The following is a 19,633-nucleotide window of genomic DNA, read 5'->3' on the forward strand; positions in this document are numbered from 1 at the left end:
TCTCAAAAGCGCCTGATATCTTACTTCAGCACTTTTCTGGTTAGTGAATTTAACAACCTATATTTAAAAAAAATTAAAGTTAAAAAAAGTGTAAGTGTTTTACTTGAAATCAAAGACAAAATAAAACATATTATATTTTATGTTTATATCATACTGCCTTTTTCTATTAATGATTGAAATAAGGGCTCACAAAGTGTGTTACTATTGGCTGGTTCTTATCCGTTACATTTCTCTGAATAGGTAGCACAACCAGATCGATTGGAGTGTGATAAGGTGATATATGGGGAGGTTTGTTGTTGAGGGTTTGGGAAAACGAAAGCTTTGCCAGAAGGACGATAAGATTGTAGAATTAAGTGCAGTCCTTATCTAGGGGGGGGAATAGATTAAGAACCCAACATTTTGGTCGTTTAAACGCACAAGTGTTTAGCAGCACGATCGAGCAAAGATACAAAGTCAGGTGAGTTTGTAACATTAATACACGCAGTTAAATGTTGTACATAATTTATTAACTTCAATTCAATATTGAACCACTCATTTTCTTGCGCTCTTTAAATTTCAAGATGTAGGAAAATGGAATTAACTTTGAATATTAGGATGATCCATTTTTTTACTTCCATATATTTCTGTCACATCTATCATGTATATATCAATTCGCTTATTCTACACTTTGTGCATTTAGCTATCTGTTCATCTATTCATATTTATAGCTAGCCGACTGTTTATTTATTCAACAATCTCTCTTTATTTATCTGTTTTACTGCTTCTTTCTTTATATACAGTCACGTGAAAAAGTTAGGACAACCTATGAAAGTCTGTGTATTTTTGTAACATTTTTGGACATATAGATAATTAATCTCAATTTAACAATACTGAGAGATTATAGGAATATAACTAAACAATTAAAACTGAAGAATTTGTTTGTTTGTTTTTTGAATTTCGCACAAAGCTATTCGAGGGCTATCTGAGCTAGCCGTCCCTAATTTAGCAGTATAAAACTAGAGGGAAGGCAGCTAGTCATCACCACCCACCGTCAACTCTTGGGCTACTCTTTTACCAACGAATAGTGGGATTGACCGTAACATTATAACGCCCCCACAGCTAAAAGGGGGCGAGCATGTTTGGCGGGACGAGAATGCGAACCCGCGACCCTCAGATTACGAGTCGCACGCCTTAACACGCTTGGCCATGCCGGGCCCAAAACTGAAGAAAAGACTTTTCAAGATCTTCTGCAAACGTAATTCAACAAAAATGCATATTCTAACCGAGGAAAAAGTTAGGACACCCCCACATTTATTCCCACTTAAAATGGCTCAACTCACACACAGGTGTATCACACCAGGTGCACATGATTAGATGATAGTTACTCAGCATTTTGAATGAGGCTTGTCCTATTTAAACCTCAGACATTTAGTTTGGTGTGCTCCTGAATGTTGAAGTGAGAGTGAGCACCATGGTGAGAGCAAAAGAGCTGTCTGAGGCCTTCAGAAGGAAAATTGTAGCAGCTTATGAGTCTGGCAAGGGATTTAAAAAGATCCCAAAAGATTTTGAAATCAGCCATTCCACTGTCCGGAAAATAGTCAACAAGTGGAGGGCTTTCAAAACAACTGCCAACATGCCCAGGTCTGGTCGTCCAAGCAAATTCACCCCGAGAGCAGACCGTAAGATGCTAAAAGAAGTCTCCAAACCCCCTAACATGTCATCACGGGACCAATAGCAGGCTCTGGCTACTGTTGATGTGAATGTGCATGCTTCCACAATCAGAAAGAGACTGCAGAAGTTTAACTAGCATGGAAGGTGTGCAAGGAGGAAACCTTTGCTCTTTTAGAGAAACATCAAGGCCGGACTGAAGTCTGACAGAGAGAATATAGACAAAGACCAGGACTTCTGGAATAATGTTCTTTGTACTGATGAATCCAAAATTGAATTATTTGGACACCAGAACAGGGGACATGTTTAGCGTAAACCAAATACAGCATTCCAGGAAAAGAACCTCATTCCAACTGTGAAGCATGGAGGTGGAAGTGTCATGGTTTGGGGCTGCTTTGCTGCAGCAGGACCTTGACAGCTCACAATCATAGAATCCACCATGAATTCTACTGTGTATTAGAGGGTGCTTAAAGATTATGTGAAACCATCTGTACGAAAATTAAAGCTGAAGCGGAACTGGATCCTGCAACACGACAATGACCCAAAACATACCAGTAAATCCACCAAAGACTGGCTGAAAACTAAGAAATGGAGAGTCCTGGAATGGCCGAGTCAAAGCCCAGATCTTAATCCCATTGAGATGCTGTGGGGTGACTTGAAACGGGCTGTACATACAAGAAACCCCTCAAACATCTCACAGCTGAAAGAATTCTGCATTGAGGAGTGGGGCAAACTTTTTTCAGACCGATGTCAGAGACTGGTAGATGGCTACAAGAAGCGTCTAACTGCAGTTGTTTCAGCCAAAGGGGGTAACACTAGTTAGTAGGGGGTAGGGTGTCCCAGCTTTTTCCTCAGTTAGAATATGGAGTTTCGTAGAATTACATGTACAGAAGATCTTGAAAAGTCTTTTCTTCAGTTTTAATAGTTTAGTTATATTCCTATGATCTCTCGGTATTGTTGAAATTGAGATTAAATATCTATATGTCCAAAAATGTTACACAAATACACAGGCTTTCATGGGGTGTCCTAACTTTTTCACATGACTGTATTTATATCTTCCCATTATCTCGTGCTCTTATTTTATGTTTGTCTCGTTTCGTAAGTATCGTGTTTATTGCTTTTATACTTTTTTCTCCAAACATATATCCCCTTCAGTGGCACAGCGGAATGTCTACGGACTTATAACTCTTTAAACCAGAGCACAAATAGCGTATTGTGTAGCTTTATGCCTAATTTTAAACGAACCAAACATGTATTTTTGTACTCTAAACAAAATTCTTTATAGTCGATGACGAGAAACCCACTTGAAATAAAAATGTATCTCAGAACGGCTTGTATAGGTATTAACACTTTTACTTATAAGAAGAGTTGTTCTCTCGATATCAATAACAGTGTAAATACCCATACCAGCCGTTCTGAGATAAAAAAAAATTCCTTATAATCCATTCTTTGAGCAAATCATGTATATTATTTTTCTTTCTACATGCTTCTTAATTGTCATATGTTGCTAGCACTTCTCGTGATTCTTCCTTTCACTAACTAATGTAACATTCATCTTAATATCTTTGGATTCACATATTGTACAGTTTATGAGCTACATCTCTTTACACGTTTTGAAAAAAAAAAAGATTTTTTTATCTACTCCACCTGGTGGGAGCGGGAAGGGATTATGCAAGTATTCATGAGGGAAAATAACATAAACAATAAACCACAGAGACATGGAAACGAAAATATTCATAGTAAAAATAGCACAATATTATTATCCATTACATAATTTACAATTACTTTATAAATATATATGATATACACTGCTAGCCAAAATCTTAAGGCCAATGAACATAAAGAAAAAATATGCATTTTGCATTGTTAGACTCAACCACGTATTTGAGTAGGGCTTCGAAAGATGAAAATAAGAATAGGGAAAATAAAAATAAAACTTTTTTAGCTTTTAATAGGGAAAATGTGAACACTATGGTTTAAGACCATACTGAAACGAAGTGTGAATCGGTAAACACGTAACGAAATTTAGTCATTTGTGTTCAAGCATTAGCGTTGTCAACAACTCTTGTGTTACATTAGGTAAAAACATGACAAAGGCTAAAAAGTTGACAGAGTTTGAACGTGGCAGAATTGTCGAGCTGCAAAAGCAAGATCTCTATCAACGTGCCATCGCTGGTGAGATTGGGCGTAGTAAAACCGCTGTTGCAAAATTTTCAAAAGACCCTGAGGGATACGGAATGAGAATTTCAAGTGGTCGGCCCAAGAAAATTTCGCCGGCGTTGAGCCTGAGGATTCGACGAGTTGTCTAGCAAGACACCAGCCGACCGTCGAACCAGATTAAGGCCCTTACGGACGCAGAATGCAGCTCAAGAACAATAAGACGGCATCTACGAGAGAAAGGCTTTAAAAACCGTAAACGTCTTCAAAGGCCACATCTCCTTCACCACTACGAAACAGCTCGGTTAAACTTTGGTGAGAAGCACCAAACATGGGTCGTAGAAAAGTGGAAGAATGTTTTGTTGTCTGATGAGAAAAAATTTAATCTGGATGGTCCAGATGGCTTCCAACGTTACTGGCACGATAAGGATACCCCACCGAAGACATTTTCTATACGACACAGTGGAGGAGGTTCCATCATGATCTGGGGTGCTTTCTCCTTCCATGGAACAATGGAGCTTCAGGTTATATAGGAGCGTCAAACAGCAGCTGGCTACATTGGCATGTTGGAGAGAGGATTCTTATCGACTGAAGGCCCTCGCTTGTGCAGAAATGACTGGATCTTTCAGAAGGACAACGCTGCAATTCACAATGTCCGCAGGACAAAGGACTTTTTCATGGCGAATAACGTGATTCTTTTGAACCATCCAGCATGTTTGCCCGAACTGAACCCCATTGAAAATGTTTGGAGGTGAATAGCAAGGGAAGTCTATAGAAATGGACTTCAATTCCAAACAGTGCATGATCTTCGTGAAGCCATCTTCACCACTTGGAATAACATTTCAGCCAGCCTTCTGCAAACGCTTATATTGACCATGCCAAAGCGAATGTTTGAAGTTATTCGCAATGACGGCCTACTGAGACCTCTTGTTGGGCATTTCCTACCCTGTTTATGACTTCTCTTTTGTGTGGTCTAAAACTTTTGACCAGCTAGTATTTAGGATAATTTCATAGTGTTCACATTTTCCCTATTAAATGCTAATATAGATTTTTTATTTTTATTTTCCCTTTTCTTATTTTCATCTTTTGAAGCTCTACTCAAATAAGTGGTTGAGTCTAACAACGCAAAATTCATATTTTTTCTTTATGTTCATTGGCCTTAAAAGTTTGGCCAGCAGTGTATATATACCATAAGAATAAAACCGAGAAAAAAACCCACTGGAAACACAGAAGTAAACCAGCAATACTGTAAGACTGGAATTATTTAAGGATTCCTGTTGATTTCGAAGCACAGTCTGAGTACTATTGAATTTTACTGACTCCACAGAATTACAAACTTGAACTTAATAACAAACAAAGACAAATGAAATAAAAGTAATATTCTGTAATTACTATTACTTTTTCTTTTAATACAGATTTTAAAGAAATATAAACTCCCAGCGTGTGCTATAAAAATAATATTAAACTATAAGATTAAAAATGTAAAAAAATAAATAACTGTAATGAAAGACCAAATTAAAAATTTTATTTTATGTTATAACTCCCTTTTTACTGTTAATAGGGATCAACGAAGTGTGTGTGCTTTCTTATAACAAAGCCACCTCGGCCTATCTGCTGAGCCCACCGAGAGGAATCGATTTCAGTGTTGTAAATCCATAGACTTACCTATGTACTGTACTGTCTTACAAAGTGTATTGCTATTGGTTGTTTCTTATTCAAAGATAATGTAATACTAGGAAAATCAAATTTTATGGTTGTTTACGTTTAATGATGAATGTATTACTTTGAAACTCAGGTTATACCTGGACATTAATGCTACCTTAATGTCTAAAAGTAAGATCTTTGTGAATGTTTATTTGTTACATTTATTATTTTCTCGTAACAGATACTTTATGTTCAAGATTTTATGTTTTGTTCAGTACTATAAAAACATCTCCATGTATTATTTAAAGTTCTTTCTCATAGGATATTAAAACAATTTAATTTTAGAATACTATTCAACCCTTTTCGTCTTCTGCACTCAAACATTTATGATATAAATGCGATCACTGAAACGTTTATTATATATGTTTACTTATCGTAAACGTTTACGTGAGCTTCTATGCAAATTCACAGAGGTTTTGCAACTACAAATCTATTATACAGGGCTCAGCAAAGAATAACATTTTCTGGTAACTAAAATATCTATTTATGTAATTTTGTTTTGTATTAAAGTGAACAAAAATAATAAATTATGCTTCAAATTACGCGTAATAATTATTCTTGATTAACAGACCTAGTAAAGAAATCCCGCTGAATGTATGTGTTTCACACCTTTCTTAACTTGAAGTAGATATGAGCAAAAACTTCAGTTCTGACTTTTTTTTTCACTGTTCAGAAGATTTCACGTTCAAGGCTGGAGCTCTTTTGCTAACACATTACATAAAATTATTTCATATGTGGTATGAAAAATGGAATTTAGCAGCTTATTGTTTCCATTGTTTCGTCAGCTTTCGAGCTTTAACATCATAATAAAAAATTTGATTCTTGTAGGAGAAGAGAATATCCTCGAATCCCCGTCATACCAAACATGCTTATCCTTTTAGCCGTGGGGGCGTTATAAGTGACGCTCAATCTCACCATTCGTTAGTAAAACAGTAGCCCAAGTGTTAGCGGTGGGTGGTGATGACTAGCTGTCTTCCCTCTCGTATTACACTGCTAAATTAGGGACGGATAGCGCAGATAACCCTCGTGTTGTTTTGCGCATAATTCAAAACAAACCAAGAGAATATTCAATTCCAACTTAGGTTTTTCAGTCGCTTTTAATGGTTGTCATGCAGTCTTCAGAAATCTTGTTGTTTAGTCTCTCAGTTGTCGTGTCTTATGGTTTCTACTCTTTACTTATATTTTCCAGTCCTCAAGTGTTGAGTCTTGCAGTGTCCAGTCTCTGAGCTATTGTATCTTATGACTTATCACTTCATTCAAATGTTGTATATTATGGTTTAAACTTTCTCTCAAATCTCGATTCTTATAGCTTCAGCTCTCTTATGGTCTCGACTCTGTCACAAGTGCTGTGCATCATAGTTTTCATACTCACTTAGTGTTGTATCTTATTGCTTCAGCTCACTCTAACGTATTGTTTTAACTTTTCCAATGTTCTCTTGTGATTTTCAGTTTCTATTACTCCTTCTGTTTTGTGTTTCCACTCTCTTTTTAATTTTTTTTTCCTATGGTTTCCAGTTTACCAGAGGTTGATATTTAGTGTGATCGACGCTTAACTTATTTTTAAACAGTTCATGGGTCCTTGTTTTACTAACAGAAGTCAGTGACGTGACATCTTTCAACACTAAGTTATTTTTCGGAGTTATTGTGTGTTCTGTCAATATTTTAAAAGCATTTTGGATAGTTACTTGGATTTCTTACTATTATGGAAATGTGTAGAAAAATTTTTTATTGTTCGTTTCAAAGTTTTAGGGCTAATTTGCATCAAATATTCACTACGGATAACAAACTGTAACTAAGACTTAAGCTTTAGTGAATGTAAAAGCACTTTAACTAGACCAGTTTACTTTGCTCCAATTTGTTCAACAAGTAAAGTTGATTTGAGTCTTGCGAAGCGAAAACTTTTTGATAGCAGTTATATCGTTGTGTGACACGAATCGATAGACAATGTATACTTGACGCTGTATGGATTATTACTGTGTTTATTCTGAACATCGTAAGCATCGCTAAATTGTGTGTATCCATTTTATTGATTTGATCGATGGACACGTATCCTCTTGACTCCTACTTCCACAGTGATTTTATGGATTTTTTTAATAAAGGATAGAAATCTGTGTAAATGCTAACTTTAAATGCTTTGCACCATTTGTTATTTTAGCTGTTATTTTTGATGTGTAACTATTGTGTGTGTGTGTATGTGTGTGTGTGTATATATATATATATATATATATATATATATGAAATTAACATCGCAAGCTGCCCCATTTTTCAAACATGTTCCTTTCTCTGACTTCTTTTTAATAACGCTTATTACTGTAGTTTTTTATTATGTTCACTCATTCACCACGCAACTATGTGATTAGTCAAGCTACATTCCATATTACCCGTATTACAGATGCTGTGAAACCCTCTGCGTGTATTAAGTGGTCTCCTTTGCCGTACAAATGGACATCAACTTTCGTGTGTTGAAAGAGCCGCTAGGATTCATCCGCATCATCCAGATAGTAAGTATATTATTAATTTCTTCGTCCGTGCTTTATTTAACTGCACTGATGTAGTTATGTATATACAATTTTAAAACATTATAGATAAATACTGCAATAAAGTAATTTTTGTATATTTCCTGTATTGCAAGATGAAAATCGTGTAAATTTTCTACTTCAAAAGCTCATATTGAATTTTTATGAATTTTTTTTATCGAAAATATCAGTTTAACAACTTTTTCTCTCGAAAACAATGAAACGTTTCATCCTCTCTCTATCAAATCATCTGTTTTACGTCTACAAAGGGAAAATAAACAACAACAACAAAAGTGCAATGTACCCCAGTGACATAGCGGAATGCCTGCGTGCTCATAGGGCTAGAAACTGGGTTTCCATACCTGCAGTGGGTAGAGTACAAATGGCTCATTGTGTAGCTTTACGCTTAATTCCAATTAATCAGTTAATTACATGATGTATTTTAGATTAGAAAAGGATGTTGAATAAAAGTAAGTTTTTCAAGAGTTGTTACTTTTTCTTTTACAATGGGTTCTTGAAAGAAAATAAGGAAAATGTATATTTATATTTAATATTATTTTTATAAAGTAATATATACTACTTTATAAGCATGTTTTCGCCAGGTATGACCAGGTGGTTAGGGCGCTCGATTCGTAATTCGAGGGTTGTGGGTTCGAATCCTCGTCCCGCCAAACATGCTCGCCCTTTCAGCCGTGAGGGCGTTATAAAGAGCGATCAATCCCACCATTCGATGGTAAAATAGTAGCCAAAGAGTTGGCGGTGGATGATGATGACTAGCTTCCTTCTCTCAAGTCTAACACCGCTGAACTAAGGACGGCTAGCACAGATAGCCCTCGTGTAGCTTTGCGCGAAATTCAAAACAATCCAAACCGTGTTCGAGGAGCTGTGTTTTTGGAGAAATGGCATAATAGAACAAAATGTACGTATACCTGTTAACATTCAAGGTATCATCAGTTTTTAGGAGATAACCGATATCAGTGACTAAGAAATATCCCGAAATTTGTTACGATTTCTTATCAAACTTTAAAGTAGTTGTTTACATTAAATGTGTTACTACCGTCCTCTACCGAACAAGCTGTAATTGATAGTTGCTGAACAGTTTTACGTTGGACTCATCAATAGAGAGTGTATATTTCCATCTGTTCATATTCACTGTTTCTGATGTCCATTTCAACCTTTTGATTCGATTACTGTTTTTTGGAGTACGTACACTGCTTCTGTCACTATATTTCCGTATACGTGCACATGATTTATTGCTTCAACTTTTTCATGAGGACACACAAGCACTGATTTTTTTTTCAAGTAATTTCAGAGTATGCACCTCAGTATTGATTCGGTTATCTTTGAGAGTACATACGCATATTAGTACATAATTTTCCTGAGTATAGGCACACTGCTAAATCAACTATATTCTGCCACTTTCGTCACATGTACATTCACTGCTCCTTCAAGTATTTATATTTCTTCACGAGAACACATGTATGGTTTCTTTAACTATCTTCACACACGCACACTGTTAACATCTTCAACTCTTTTCACTCGCGATACTTCTATAGCTATCTTCGAGAGTACTTCATCGTACATTGCTGCCACATCTTCAAAGGTGCACACACTATGCTATACAACTTCAACTGTCTTTTGAGAGAAGCCGCACACGATTACTTCAAGTGATTCTACAACTTTCTTTGCCAGTACTCAACAGGCATTGCTATCTTTACGATTACACGTACATACTGTGCATTTCAACTGTTTTACACGGACAATTTAACTTTGATTTTAGTTCGTTTAGAACGAGCGTGCTTAAGTAATAATATTTATTTTCTTTACATTTCCTCTCATTTCATCTTTAATTTAGGTTATGGCAATTTTTGCCTTTGCTACAACATCTGGATTTGGTTCAAAATCGTCGTTTCGGGTGAAGTGCATCACCACGGACAAAGAGACCGACATTAATTATGAATATGGTTATCCCTTCCGGTAAGGATACGTTATCGTTAGGTTTATTTAGCTTAATAAGATAAATCTTAACATTTTCCAAGTAATCGATCAAACTTGATTGTCTTTTTGCGCTAATTCTAACTGTGCTTGTTAAAACGAAAACCAATATATATATATATATATTTGGAATATTTGAATAATTCAAAAATTTAAATGAAGTATTACTATAAATAGAATGAGAATTTATAATATTTTCACAAACTGAATATGGTATTAAAACATTTGATAAAATACATTTCATATACATATATATAATATTTAAAAAGGTCATTTTTTCACATTATTGAATAAAGGGCGATTTTTTACTTTTTTGTGTTAGCAGGACAAGTATGTGTAAAGCATTATAAAAATTAAAGTTGTTATTACTGTTTGTAGACTACTCTTATTAAAAGTTTAGTTGAAGGAGAATAAAAATATTGTATATATGACACTTAGTGTTGTTGTTGTTTTCTCACTTATTTGTAAGCATGTCATGTTGGTTGTTTTCTCACTTGTAAACATGTTATGTTGGTTGTTTTCTCACTTGTAAACATGTTATGTTGGTTGTTTTCTCCTGGCATTAATATTCATAGTACACACGTAAACATTTAAAAATAATTAGTACTGCATGTACCTTTAGTTCATTTTTAAAGTATTTGCTCTAAGGTTAAAACTACACAACAGGTACAGTCGAGTGATCGAATTCCAAATTTATAAGTACTCAACTTACCGCTTACCCATCTGGAGATTTCTTTCCAAACAAACAACAACTGTTTTTCGTCTTCTATGTCCTGTATTGACTTATATATCTGTTACTTGTAAACAAGTAAAGCAGTGCAAGATGAAATACTGTATTTGTTAAAAAGAAAAATCCACGCGACAGAATCCCCTGTGTATGGATAGTATATTTCTGGTATTGAAGCTACACTACATAACCATATGTATGTGGACACCCTTTCTAATTAAGGGGTTCAGTTATTTCTGCCACTCCAATTGCTAAGAGGTGCATAAAATCAAGCATATAGCCATGCAATCTCCATAGATAAACATTGGTAGTAGAATGGGTCGTACTGAAGAACTCAGTGACTTTAAACGTGGGACTGTCATAGTATGCCACCTATCAACAAGTCAGTTCGCCAACTTGCTGCGCTGCTGTCCCGGTAAACTGTAAGTGCTGTTATTGTAAAATGGAAACGTCTAAAAGCAGCAACAGCTCAGCCACGAAGCGGTAGGCTACACAAGTGCTGAAGCACTCACTACCGAGTTCCAACCTGCCTCTGGAAGCAAAATCAGCACAAGAACTGTTCGTTGGGAACTTCATCAAATGGGTTTCCATAACCAAGCAGCCGCACACAAACCTGAGATCACCATGCGCAATGCAAAGCGTCGACTAGAGTGGTGTAAAGAACACCGCCATTGGACTTTGAAGCAGTAGAAACGCATTATCTGGAGTGATGAATCACGCTTCACTATCTGGCAGCCTGACGGGTGAATCTGGGTTTGATGGATGCCAGGATAATGCTAGCGCCAAATGTAAGGTTTTTATGGAGGAAGAATAATGATCTGAGGCTGTTTTTCATGGTTTGTCTAGGTTCTTTGGTTCCAGTGAAGGAAAATCTTAATGTTACAACATACAGTGACATTCTGGAGAATTGCATGTTTGAAACTTTGTGGCAACAGTTTGGCGAAGGCTCTTTTTAGTTTCAGCATGACAATGCTTCCGTGCACAAAGCGAGGTTCATAAAGACATGGTTTTCCAAGGTTGATGTGGAAGAACTTGAATGGCCTGCGTAGAGCCCTGATCTCAACCACATCGAACACATTTGGGATGAATTGGGACGCCGACTGCGAGCCAGGCCTTCTCGCCCTACATCAGTGCCTGACCTCATTAATGCTATTGAGGCTGAATAGGAGCCAATCTCCGCTGCTATGTTCCAAGATCTAGTGAAAAGCCTTCCCAGAAGAGTGGAGGCTCTTATAGCATCTAAGGGGAGACCAACTTCATATTAATGCCCATGATTTTGGAATGAGATGTTCAACAAGCACACACATATGGGTGTTATGGTCGAGTATCCATATACTTTTGGCCATGTAGTGTATGTCTGTATAGTTTTATTTACAATGTGTATAGGAAACGATATTACACATACTAAATGTATTTGAATCATGCTGAAACTGTTTTTCCAAAATACATATTCCAATGGACGTGTTCTGTTATGAATAAATGCTAGCAGCACCTATTATCACAGACTTTGAGTAAACATTTCCACTATTACTTAGATCACGACAGAGGTGTAGTGAGGAGGTGGGATTTGTTGGCTGCATTGTATTAGTAGTGAGAAAAAAAGTTACTAACGGAGTCATAGTATAAATGTTCACATTTTGGCTTTTTTTATTTGTATCAAGGGGGATAATTTTAATTACTTAACACGTTGAACTAATTTTCCCAATACTTTCCAAAGTTCAACTATTCACTTTACAATAACATTTTTGGGAAGAGTGTATACGTGGCCTTTGTGTCCCAGCCAATTTAAAAAGGAAATAAAGCACGACTCACCGACGGGTTTTGTGGGTCTTACTGGAAGACTATCACGATTCACCAGTGGGTTGTGTGGGTCTTACTGGAAGACTATCACGTCTCACCGGTGGGTTGTGTGGGTCTTACTGGAAGACTATCACGTCTCACCAGTGGGTTGTGTGGGTCTTACTGGAAGACCATCACGTCTCACCAGTGGGTTTTGTGGGTCTTACTGGAAGACCATCACGTCTCACCAGTGGGTTTTGTGGGTCTTACTGGAAGACTATCACGTCTCACAGACGGGTTTTGTGGGTCTTACTGGAAGACTATCACGACTCACCAGTGGGTTTTGTGGGTCTTACTGGAAGACTATCACGACTCACCAGTGGGTTGTGTGGGTCTTACTGGAAGACTATCACGTCTCACCGGTGGGTTGTGTGGGTCTTACTGGAAGACTATCACGTCTCACCAGTGGGTTTTGTGGGTCTTACTGGAAGACTATCACGTCTCACCGACGGGTTTTGTGGGTCTTACTGGAAGACTATCACGTCTCACCGACGGGTTTTGTGGGTCTTACTGGAAGACTATCACGTCTCACCGGTGGGTTGTGTGGGTCTTACTGGAAGACTATCACGTCTCACCGACGGGTTTTGTGGGTCTTACTGGAAGACTATCACGTCTCACCGGTGGGTTGTGTGGGAGCCAACATGTTAAACTATGAGATGGTGCTATGCTTGATAACCATGTTTTAATATGAAGTTGTGTACATAATGGTATATCAAAACCTTAAATAGATAGTTGTATTAAATTTTGTGTCAAGATAAACTTACAAATTATGAATGTTTTATTGAGTATTGTTTAAATGATTATTCTTTTGGGGAAATCGTAAATATCCAATAAAGAAGATCGCGTTTATAACAAATTATGTTTGAAATGTCGCCATTTAAATTTTTTCAATACAGAAAAATAATGTTGAGTTCATCTTAGTTCGTACATTTAAAAAGACTGTAGTTGTTAATTACTTTGCTAAACTTCATCACCAAAATTTGACGTCACAACACGCGAACACATTTTAAAATTTGGCACTTTTTAATTTAGTTGAAATAAAGTATCTCGCAAATAAATGACCAATTAGTTATAAATATTATATAAACAGTCTCTTGACCACTACGTGCGTAAAAGAGAAAAAAGAAATCACCAGTGTAACGCTCTGACATCTGCTTTTGAGCTGTAGCGTTTGCACGGTGCCTGACGCCAGTTCCTGAGGAATAGTAACAGAGTGTATCTTGAGCAGTTTAATAGAACTCTACATGTATACTTGAAGAATTAAAACTGTTAGAGTGTTTTCTGACATTTTGTAAACCGAATAACTTTTTTTCTTATAAACCTAATTTTTAGTTTTTGAAGTGAATTGAGACTGTTCCAATTTCAAGACCCACAGCAGTGTGTCGGTACCACTACGCTCTTGGACTTACTTGCTTAATTTATAGACGAAGTTAAGTATCAATATTTAAAAAATACGTAATTACGTTAAGGGAAGTGTTATGCTTCATACATATCATATTTAGCTGAGGAACATAACGAAATTATTTTATAATCGTGATTTTGTTTTTTTTTCGTAGCTTTAATATTACAAATACTGATTCTTCTCTTTAAGTCATGTTTTATTTGCTGTTCACAAAAATATCTTATCACACAAAGAGAATTACAATAAACGTTATTTCTCAAAAGGTACCTATTCGTTTAAGGTCATTGTTTAATGTCAGATTTGGGCCGGATGTTCTATGGTAGGTGTCTGTGACTTGCTGTCGATAAATTTTAACAATAAATGGACATCGCACAATCTAACTGTTCTAAAAGAAAAAAATTAAAATAAGTCAAATATACGTACATTTAGAACCCAATAGAGAAGATTAATTATTTATTCTCTCCTCTGTCTTCAGAGCCGGCTTTAGAGCGAAGCCACTGAGGAAACCGCCTCAAGCTCTTTACCTCAGTGGCCGAGTCGATTGTAAATTTCTAGTATCCAAACTCGAGAATCTAATCCCGAGTACTCATCTCCGACCTAGCGTCCTACTAAGGCCGTTCCTGTTTATTATGACAATAAATTCACTTACGTTACCCGGTAATAATTCTCTGTTCTTGTAAAAAAGCCCCATAGTCTAGTTCAATTATTTTAGAACCCAATTTACAAAACGAATTATCTTTTTCAATTTCTCTTGTTACATGACAATCTGTGAAACTTTCACTATCACCAACTTCTTTAACTCTCTGTATCTACACGTATTTATAACACGCAACGAAAAATTCTAGAAATATCTAGATTTTCTAGTAACAACAATATTAAACATAAAAAAAGACTTAAAAGTTTTAAGTATGGTGACGCCAATAATATTGCAAAATCCTAGTACAACAATTAAACTATATACTCGTGCGGCTGGTACACAGTTGAGTAATTGTAACTAATAAATACCCTTTAAACAACCAACATACGGAAGAGAGCTGATGAGACTTGTTTGAAATAACTGACATCAGTAAATATGGCATCTGTAATAATACAAAGGAAGAAATATTGCACCGTTTATTTCCCAAATAAAACACTTTAGGAAAATTATGTATATTTTGCTTTATCCTTTTCTCACCTTGCATTATTGCAGTTGACATTTTTATATATTACTATTATAACGCACACATTAATTACATGTAACGTTTAATCTCACTGCACGTTATCAATGATAATATTGTTATCATTATAACCAATTCATTTATTACGTCATTTTAGATCTCGCTGTACCTTTTGAATGGTATTATTATTGCCAGTTTCATTTTGAAAAATGAAACTATTACAGTAACAACCATAGTCAGTAAATGTTTAGCATTGGACGTAATAAGCATAACTTTGTAGATGTCTTGTTCAGAGTTAGAACTTAATCAAATTAGAAAACAAATCAATAAACTGATGTTTTATGCAAAGTGATGATGGCAAATTAATTTGCAAGAACTGTTCAAATTTCTTTAGACGGAAAGTTTGAATAAAGTATATCTTTTGTTTTAAGCATTTACTTTGATGCATTTTGCTAATGACGATAACATCACGTAATTTCTGTGCCACTGCTTCTAATCTCACTATGACCCCACCCTTGTCCTAAACTATTCAAGTTTAATTTCTGTCTTAGATTACGCTACGCCAGTTTTATTGTGCCGAAATGTGATGGTACTTATGATACCACCACAGAGAAAATTCCTTTCGACTTCTCAAGCAGTGCGGAATTTTATGTCGCCACTGGTGTTCTAACCTTCATGTACTCGCTTGGAGTCGCATTGTTCTACATCTTTGCCCATCAAAAGTACATTGATGACCAAGTAGTGCCAGTTACTGTAAGTGAAGTTTCCTTCGCTTTCTCTTGAGTTGGAACTTAAACTTTCAAGTATAACATTTATTTATTTTAGGTCAATTTCTATGATATCTGCCTTACTGTTTAAGAATTTGTAGCAATAGTTTTTTTTTAATTTTTACCATCAGTAATTTTATATTCTCTCTTATGGTAACGTAATCCGAGGGTCGCGGGTTCGAATCCCCGTCAAATCAAACATGCTCGCCCTTTCACCCGTGAGAGCGTAATAATGTGACGGTCAATGCCACTATTCACTGGTAAAAGAGTAACCCAAGAGTTGGCGGTGGGTGGTGATGACTAGCTGTCTTCTCTCTAGTCTTCCACTGCTAAATTAGAGACGACTAGCGCAGATAGCCCTCGTGTAGCTTTGCATGAAATTCAAAACCAAACAAACAAACTTTTATGATAAAAAGATTAATATTAATTTAAAATGATAATAATAGAGAAAATGGTGCCAGGCATTTTAACATACAGATAACAAGGAGCCATTTGGTTTTTCAACGCTGTCTCTGCACACCAATATATGATAAAAATAAATAAATCTACTATTTATTTCTCAAGAAATGTACACTTATTTCTATCCAAACTTTAAATCTATGCTTTCTTCAGAATATACAGTAAAGAAATCGGAGATCTTTCTATTATCGATATCCCAAATAATCTTGCAAACTCCAATAAGATCATGTCTTATTCTTCTTTTTAAAGAGATCTTAATCTTAACCTACTGCTATAAAATAACCTTCCATTCTCAGAATTATCCTACTAACACTCCTCATTCGGGCCATTTTCCAATAAGATGATAGTATTTCTTAGATAACGAGACCAAATTACATGATGGTGGAGGGGGGATAGTTGTCAAAACTATACAACATTAAGTGGAAAACGGTGTGTGTGTTTTCTTATAGCAAAGTCACATTGGGCTATGTGCTTTTGTCCACCGAGGGGCATCGAACCCCTGATTTTAGTATTAAAATCCATAGACTTACAGATGTACCAGCGGGGTACAAGTGGAAAACACTGTCAATTTATTCTGAAATTATGAAAACAGTTTGGCCAAAGCTCCTTCAACAGGTGATGCCTAAAATCATTATAACAACTATACAATTAAACAAATTAGAATGGCTGTTGCTAAACTACTTGTTAAAGAAAGGTAGAAACAAATGGACTCGGGCCCGGCATGGCCAAGCGTGTTAAGGCGTTCGACTCGTAATCCGAGGGTCGCGGGTTCAAATCCCGCTCGCACCAAACATGCTCGCCCTCCAAACCGTGGGGGCGTTATAATGTGACGGTCAATCCCACTATTCGTTGGTAAAAGAGTAGCCAAAGAGTTGGTGGTGGGTGGTGATGACTAGCTGCCTTCCCTGTAGTGTTACACTGCCAAGTTAGGGACGGATAGTGCAGATAGCCCTCGAGTAGCTTTGCGCGAAATTCAAAAATCAAATCAAATACAAATGGACGTAGACGTGGTTGAAAATTTGGATCAAAGTAAAGGACGAAAAAGTCACAAGAAAGAAACGTTAAATAAATGGAAAATTTTCTTTGAAAAAATTTGATGGGGAAAGGTTTCCTATGAAATATGTGAGGTGCCATTTCTTGGCGTTCACACCATATACATAATACAAATAACACTGAACATCCTCGGAGTAAAAGGTAACATGAATAATAAAAGAATAATCTTCCTTTAGTGTGTGTGTGTATTTTTCTTGTAGCAAATCCACATTAGGCTATCTGCTGAGCTCACCGAGGGGAATCGAACCCCTGATTTTAGCGTTGTAAGTCCGTAGACTTACTGCTGAACTAGCGGGGGCTCTCCTTTAATATATATATATTGATTTTCTTTTGTGATATCTTATTTCACGAAATTATTTTTTACAAAACTTTCTCTATAGAAGTGAGGCTAACTGACTGATAAGACCACCAGGGCCCATCATGGCCAGGTGGGTTAAGGCGTTCGACTCGTAATTTGAAAGATAAGTACTCTAGAACATTTTGTTCATTGATTGTGCTGATAGATAATACAGGTGTTATATTTAGTTCTATAGGACCAGATAAGTACTTTAGAACATTTTGTTCATTGATTGTGCTGATAGATAATACAGGTGTTATATTTAGTTCTATAGGACCAGATAAGTACTCTTTCTAGAACATTTTGTTCATTGATTGTGCTGATAGATAATACAGGTGTTATATTTAGTTCTATAGGACCAGATAAGTACTTTAGAACATTTTGTTCATTGATTGTGCTGATAGATAATACAGGTGTTATATTTAGTTCTATAGGACCAGATAAGTACTCTAGAACATTTTGTTCATTGATTGTGTTGATAGATAATACAGGTGTTATATTTAGTTCTATAGGACCAGATAAGTACTCTAGAACATTTTGTTCATTGATTGTGTTGATAGATAATACAGGTGTTATATTTAGTTCTATAGGACCAGATAAGATAAGTACTCTACATTTTGAACATTTTGTGCTTAGATAATGATTGTGTTGATAGATAATACAGGTGTTATATGAATTAGTTCTATAGGACTAGATAAGTACTCTAGAACATTTTGTTCATTGATTGTGCTGATAGATAATACAGGTGTTATATTTAGTTCTATAGGACCAGATAAGTACTCTAGAACATTTTGTTCATTGATTGTGCTGATAGATAATACAGGTGTTATATTTAGTTCTATAGGACCAGATAAGTACTCTAGAACATTTTGTTCATTGATTGTGTTGATAGATAATACAGGTGTTATATTTAGTTCTATAGGACCAGATAAGTACTTTAGAACATTTTGTTCATTGATTGTGTTGATAGATAATACAGGTGTTATATTTAGTTCTATAGGACTAGATAAGTACTCTAGAACATTTTGTTCATTGATTGTGCTGATAGATAATACAGGTGTTATATTTAGTTCTATAGGACCAGATAAGTACTCTAGAACATTTTGTTCATTGATTGTGCTGATAGATAATACAGGTGTTATATTTAGTTCTATAGGACCAGATAAGTACTCTAGATAAGTACTTTAGAACATTTTGTTCATTGATTGTGTTGATAGATAATACAGGTGTTATATTTAGTTCTATAGGACCAGATAAGTACTCTAGAACATTTTGTTCATTGATTGTGTTGATAGATAATACAGGTGTTATATTTAGTTCTATAGGACCAGATAAGTACTCTAGAACATTTTGTTCATTGATTGTGTTGATAGATAATACAGGTGTTATATTTAGTTCTATAGGACCAGATAAGTACTCTAGAACATTTTGTTCATTGATTGTGTTGATAGATAATACAGGTGTTATATTTAGTTCTATAGGACCAGATAAGTACTCTAGAACATTTTGTTCATTGATTGTGTTGATAGATAATACAGGTGTTATATTTAGTTCTATAGGACCAGATAAGTACTCTAGAACATTTTGTTCATTGATTGTGTTGATAGATAATACAGGTGTTATATTTAGTTCTATAGGACCAGATAAGTACTCTAGAACATTTTGTTCATTGATTGTGCTGATAGATAATACAGGTGTTATATTTAGTTCTATAGGACCAGATAAGTACTCTAGAACATTTTGTTCATTGATTGTGCTGATAGATAATACAGGTGTTATATTTAGTTCTATAGGACCAGATAAGTACTCTAGAACATTTTGTTCATTGATTGTGCTGATAGATAATACAGGTGTTATATTTAGTTCTATAGGA

At 35.7% G+C, this 19,633-nt stretch overlaps 1 protein-coding gene across 1 annotated transcript in view; it reads left to right on the plus strand.

Moving 5' to 3' along the window:
• The first annotated feature begins 269 nt into the window (after positions 1–269).
• LOC143251244 (synaptophysin-like) overlaps positions 270–19,633 on the plus strand; it is a 69,349-nt gene continuing 49,985 nt past the window's right edge. Inside the window, exons 1-4 of the mRNA XM_076502691.1 lie at positions 270–457; positions 7,901–8,009; positions 9,880–10,001; positions 15,696–15,897. Of these exons, the coding sequence (XP_076358806.1) occupies positions 7,950–8,009; positions 9,880–10,001; positions 15,696–15,897 (384 nt within the window). The 5' untranslated portion in view covers positions 270–457; positions 7,901–7,949. The remainder of the gene's footprint in view (positions 458–7,900; positions 8,010–9,879; positions 10,002–15,695; positions 15,898–19,633) is intronic.

This window comes from Tachypleus tridentatus, chromosome 5, assembly GCF_004210375.1.
Source record: "Tachypleus tridentatus isolate NWPU-2018 chromosome 5, ASM421037v1, whole genome shotgun sequence".
In the NCBI taxonomy this organism is placed as follows: Eukaryota; Metazoa; Arthropoda; class Merostomata; order Xiphosura; family Limulidae; genus Tachypleus; species Tachypleus tridentatus.